Genomic DNA, 6000 nt, shown 5'->3' on the forward strand with positions numbered 1-6000 from the left:
GTTTAACAAGCTGGGGACGTTCCCAGCCAAATACTGCGCTACTGCAGTAGCCAGACATCAGGGAAGAGACAAGAAGATGAAGGATTTTGGAAACAAACCAAGCCTACTGATACTCAGTTCAAATTGTTTGTAATACCTCCCAAATTTTGCTCCTTTTACTCATATGAGCCATTCCATTGCCTTCACGTGCAGGAACTTGAGACTGCGAGAGCAGCAGGGCAGGCACACAGCTGCACCTTCAAACAGCACTTTGAAAGCCTCCGACTCCAGATGCTGAAACGCGACATCCCAGCAGGCTCATGTGTGAAGACACAGCATTGCCGCTTTCCCGAAAGCCCTTTAAGGTTTCTCAGTCACACAGGGTAAATAAAACATACTTCCACTCACTTCAGACGATGTACGCCAGCACAAAACAATGAAAAACTGCAACTTTTTTAATCCTCCTTTTTTCTTGGCATCATTTTTGACAGAAGGGAAGACAGAGTCTGTGAGTTTGCGGGCTCCAGAGCCTACCTGCCTTTGTTACAAAGAACAACTTGGCAGCAGCTGGCAGGTCACCAGCAGCGTGCCAGCGGTCAGATGCTGGCACATCTGGCACATCTGGCAGCGCACCGCTCTGCTGGGTGTGCTCAGGCATATATAGGTTGCCTACATGCTCCACAGTGCCCTACATCAAAACTTCACGTGCTCGTTGCCTGGGCAGCGAAGCTTGCTTGGAGAACAGCCGAGAACGACAGCTTCAGTCATGTCCTCTAAGACCTCACGCTACTCTCCACCACTCCTCCCACAGCAAACTCTGAGAATAAGGAGGTTTTTACAGGAGGCACGTTTCAGTGCTGATTTCCAAGTGTGTTTTAGCCATGTGGGGCAGGAGACCAAAAACCACAGAAAATTGCTTGTACAGAAGAACATAAGCAGAGACAGACCTGAATCAGCATATGGCAGATGTCCACGTGGCCAGACTCGGCGGCAGCATGGAGAGGGGTTCTCTTACTCTGATGCTCCATTTTAAAATTAGGGTCAATTCCATCCACTGAAAAACACAGCAGAGGCACTTTCAACCACGATTCAGAGATTAGAGAAAAGCGTAACAGGAGAACCAGGTCTCAGCTAAAGGCTTTTAAGGGGCGAACTCCCAGTCCATCCTCAGCCCTTCTCACGACTCACTACACATTCAAGCCAGAAAGCTCTCAGGGTATTCCCACGGACATTCGATATCCAACAGCCCTCAAATCAAGAGCTTTAGAAACAACATGGAGTTTAATACCTTTAAGGCATTACAATTTCTACGCAGGCCATCTCCCTCAGATTCCCAATTCCCCACCTCTCGGTGCAACAAAACTGACCAACACTATACCAGGATAAAAAGGAAAAAAAATTGCTGCTTTGTTTAAAGCAACACAGAAGTTGGTAACAACGAAGAATCGTTACTACCTGGCCTTTCTGCCTCACCACTATTAACTGCAATTAGTAATAGTGATCCTCGTTGCATCAGTGCAAACACGGGGCTACAAAATGGATGGAGCATCTCCAACTAACACGAGCTCGGGATCTGGCCAGAGATTCTCATAGCTGTGCAAAGACTGACAGATGATGATAACAGCCAGACAAAGATGTCTGGGCATGATAACATGTTGCATATGACGAGGCCATAGTTAAATATCAATGAATAACATTTTTGTGCTATTGAAGACACGAACAATGAAGCTAACACTTGCTAGAAGAAAAAAGAAGAATCTGATAAATGAAAAGAACAGCAAGCGTCAAAAAATGTGCTGCAAGGTACTGGAGTGGAAAGGAAATGATCCCAAGGAAACATTGTGTCCTTCAAACGGGGAGATTCCTCTGGAATATTTGTTGGTAAAAACAATCTCAGCAGCTCAAAGTCAGACAACTCTGTACCCCCAAAACAAACCCTGTGTATTGAAGGGCTCCTCCTTTCTGCTCTCTTGCTGATGGGTCTCGGCTTAAGCTGACTCCCATCTTTTTACCTCTCGACTGGATGCAAATACCCAACTACCCCACCGCATGGGGAGGAAAAGCTCTGTCGGACTGGAGAAATCACATGTAAGTCATCTGGGGACAGAAACAGCTTCTCTGGATAAAACCGTGTCCAAATGCAGAAACAAGTTGGGAGCAGGTCCACATTTCACAGAAAGATGAAGCCATTTCCAATGACACATCAATTGCAAAAGTGGCTTTCTCCTCCAACACCGCTCACAAGGGGCAGTGGGGAATATGACGTGCTGCCATGCTGGGAACTGGACTCTGGCAGCTGCCTGGCAGGAGCTGGGAGTACTGCCAGACACGCAATGTCCTGGGAAGGAGCCACCTACCCAACATAAGCAGGACTTTTTGCAGCTCTCCTTGCCTCGCAGAGAAGTACAACTGCTTCGGATGGAACCGTAACTTCTTCGGTCTGCAGGAGTGGGGAAAAGAGACATAATTAAAACTCACGGAAGAACATTCCCAGCATTTCACCCCACCCCACTGCTACCCCATGTGCATGACAAAGTCTGTTCCTATGGTACAGCTCCACAGTACCAGCAACACACAAGAACAACAACCCTCCAGAAGGAGATCTTCAGACTTCCAGCTCCAACCACAGCCAGCCTTATTCTAACGAGGGCCCCGTCTATTCAGTGCTGCTCATCAACAAACTCCGGGTCTTACTTCTGTAAACAGGAACTCCTAGTAGTTACAGCTGCGGTTGGAGGGCCAGTGAAAAACTAAATCCTCCAGATAAATCAGTAAGACATTTAGAGCGATAACTGTTCTCTTGAATCAGTAATCTGTTGGGGGTGACAAATGACTGAAACTCAAATGAACAAAAAAAGGTCTGAGCGGGGCCAAAATCCAGAGAAGCTAAATCTCAGTTTTCTCTAGGTTAAGCAACTTTCCTGGGAACTGGAGAGACCCAGCGGTCTTTTTCTTACTTTTCAGAGTCCAGGGCAATCAGGGCACTTTCCAGAGTTTCTTTAACTGGTCCCTGGGTCAGGCTAGTAGTAGGCTTTGGAAAAACTGAAGACCCAGCCATGTCAAACCCCTCAGCAGCCGAACTTTCTGGCTTGTCTTCCTCTGACAACCGCGTCCCAGTGCCACTGAAGAGAAAAAATGAGAGACAGCCAAAGCACAACCATTAAAAATACACAACACTGTGTATCTTATGCCAAAGAAGGAAGAGAAATGGATTTTAAACGCACATAAGCGTAAGTGAAATCAAAACAGAAACCAATATATTTTACAGCCTTTTCAGTAAGAACTCGCCCCAAAAAAGGACTTGCACTGCCCTATGATCACATTTTGATGTACTTAGTGCTACAGGAAACCCAGGAACATGGCGCAAGTCATAAAAGCCACCAGAACAAGATCAGATCAGATGGAAAGTTGGAGCACTGTTCAACGCAGGGATGGCTTGATTTCTGTTCTCCTCTGCATTTTCATCCTCTCTTCATACCTGTGCCCATTGGCGCTACAGCTAGGCACCACATGAATTTCCCTGTCCCTTGGAAGACCTGGCAATATCAACTCGTTCCACTATTATTCCATTCCTAACAATTAGAAGACGGTTTTAACTCCTCGACCCCTCCTTATCTTCATAGCCTCTGCCCCAGCTCACCCTGTGGTTGCCACGCTCTTCTCTGACACAGCGAGCAACACAAAACACGCTTGCAGCTGAGTTTGGCTTGCCAGAGCAGGACCAGAAAACATCTCGCTCCCATCAGGAGGAGCACAAGCATTCCAACGCAAAGCACACTCTGGTATGAGGTTTGAGATGACCACGTGCTCCCAAGCTCACCTCCCCGTTGTGGTGTCAGCCCTTCCCTCCACAGCCGCTGGTTTCTGCTGCTCGTAGGTCAGCGACACCGTCGAGGTTGTGTCTGCTTTTGCTATTGTCACCTCCTTTGCCTTGGAGGCCTCTTCCCCGCAGTGTGGGCAGTAGCTCATGTCGTTGACCTGGGAGGCACAATTCTTGTGGAAACGGTGGGAGATGCTGCTCTCCGGCTGACACTCCATGAAAGTGCCCTAAAAAAACCACAGAGAAGAAATTCACACCTTGGTCACTACATGCCTCACCCCTTCTACATGCTTCGTCCGCAGATCTCTTAAATACTTCATTCATCACCACTCTTGTCCCTGGCGCTTCCAGTACAGTAAGCAAGCACTGCCACTTCTTTAGAAGAGAACAAAACCAAGGTAATGGGGGGAAAAACTCACTTGGTTAGGGACTGCAAAGCAAGTTTTTTAATTGTGCTTGGGAAACAGAACCAAGAAGTCCCAATTTCCAGTTCTTTCCTCTAATGCTTGAAGTTCTTGCTTATGTTTCTAGAAGTGCCAGTGTACTGCAAGGACGCCCCCAAAACTGGAAAAGAAGACTTCAGACCTGTGTGCTGAGCCAGCATTAAAACTACCTGACAAAGCTGCGCACGAACCATTCAAGGACCTACATGAATATAACTAAATCAGCTGTTAACCCCAATGTAACCTAAAGCATGAGAATTCTCCGCTTGGACCAGCCCCGTATGCTGTTTAACCCCAATAATGTGGCTGACTGCACATTCAACAGACTTGGGCAACTTCTCTTACAATTATTTTCCTTTTCCAGCAAAGTCCTCCAAACTGAAGTGGATGTACCCCAGAATTCACGGCCCTGTGATATTAGTGCTACCTGACGCCCTACTGTGCTCTGTGTTATTAGTGACTGATAGCACAAACACGCTCCGGGTTCATCTGTATGAACTACACGTCCCTCAGAGATGTACGAGCATGTAAGGACAGGCTAGTTAAAACCCATTCTTCTCCTGAATTCCTGGTCCTCCCAAGCAACCTAATTAACTCTATCTCAGCTTTGCAAAATGTGTTTAAGGGTTGTGAGGATTTTATCTTTTAAATGATCTTTGACTCAGCATGAAACCCCAGGATGGCTCCGTTTATTACAGTTACAATAATGCTTAAGACTACTGTAGCATCCTTCATTTAGTCACCCTGAAGAACACTAGCATCAGACAATTAAGTCCCCCCATCACCCTGCGAGGCCCTCAACTGGTGTTTTTCAGCTTTACCAACAGGAAAACTAGGAAGCTGATGACTTAAAGGACTGGACCAACGCTAGTAAAAGCCTCGGTGGCAGAGGTGGAAGAAGGAGCAGGAGACCTCAAACACTGCCTTGTTCCAGTGCCATCACTCAGGTTGCTCATCTAAGCCCTCACGACCAGGTCGGGGGACAGAACCACTCTCGTGTACATTTACAAACCAAGCTAGTGCAATTTTTTTAATGTGATTGATCTGTACAGAAAAAGAAAAAACACCCTTGTTCCAAAGAAATTCCTAAGACAAGACTTCCACTGTGTGAAATCCCATTAAAAACCCTTCAGTATCACCCCTTGGGGTCTCCAGGAAGATAAAGGTGACGATTGCAGCTACCCTCGTGCACATTTCTGTTGAAAACACCACCTGACGTGCTGTGGAACGAGGTGGAGCTGATGCCGGGAAGTCAGTAAACCCCTGTAGGTACTATCTCCACCTTCAGCTCTTCCAGCTACTGCGACAGGTACCCCCTTCCCTAGATTGAGAGCAGGGACTTACTGCAGTGCAAAAGTATCCACAGCCAGGGCAACACTGGTGTTTCACCATCCTCCCTCTATGGTCCTCACACAGCACCAAAAGCTGGACTTTGTTAGACGGGCGCATCAGTTCATACTTAACCACACTGTTTGTGCATCGGCCCAGCTGGAACAGGAGAAATTAAAGGAAATGAAATTACTGGAGACCAAAACACTCTCTGTGCTTGTGCGGAGGAAGATTTTTGCACACTGCCTCGATGAGCCCTGGCTTTTTCACAGTAATTCAGATGTGTGCCAGATAGCATTAGCAGTGCAGCAGGAAGCTGTGAAAGCTGCTCTCACAGGAAGAAATGCATCATTTACTAACTAACATGCAGGTGGACCCCGAGTTGTTTGTTCCTTGCGAGGGAAAAAAAAAAAAAAAATCGTAACTGGA

The 6000-nt window shown here is 46.9% G+C and overlaps 1 protein-coding gene across 1 annotated transcript in view; it reads right to left on the bottom strand.

Moving 5' to 3' along the window:
• Window positions 1–6000, bottom strand: part of EHMT1 (euchromatic histone-lysine N-methyltransferase 1) — a 62821-nt gene that overhangs the window by 21680 nt on the left and 35141 nt on the right. Inside the window, exons 11-14 of the mRNA XM_009887952.1 lie at window positions 3800–4026; window positions 2937–3101; window positions 2337–2419; window positions 927–1033 (exon numbers count right to left, since the gene is read on the bottom strand). Of these exons, the coding sequence (XP_009886254.1) occupies window positions 927–1033; window positions 2337–2419; window positions 2937–3101; window positions 3800–4026 (582 nt within the window). The remainder of the gene's footprint in view (window positions 1–926; window positions 1034–2336; window positions 2420–2936; window positions 3102–3799; window positions 4027–6000) is intronic.

The sequence above is a fragment of the Charadrius vociferus genome, unplaced genomic scaffold (genome assembly GCF_000708025.1).
Source record: "Charadrius vociferus isolate BGI_N301 unplaced genomic scaffold, ASM70802v2 scaffold1040, whole genome shotgun sequence".
NCBI classification, from domain to species: domain Eukaryota; kingdom Metazoa; phylum Chordata; class Aves; order Charadriiformes; family Charadriidae; genus Charadrius; species Charadrius vociferus.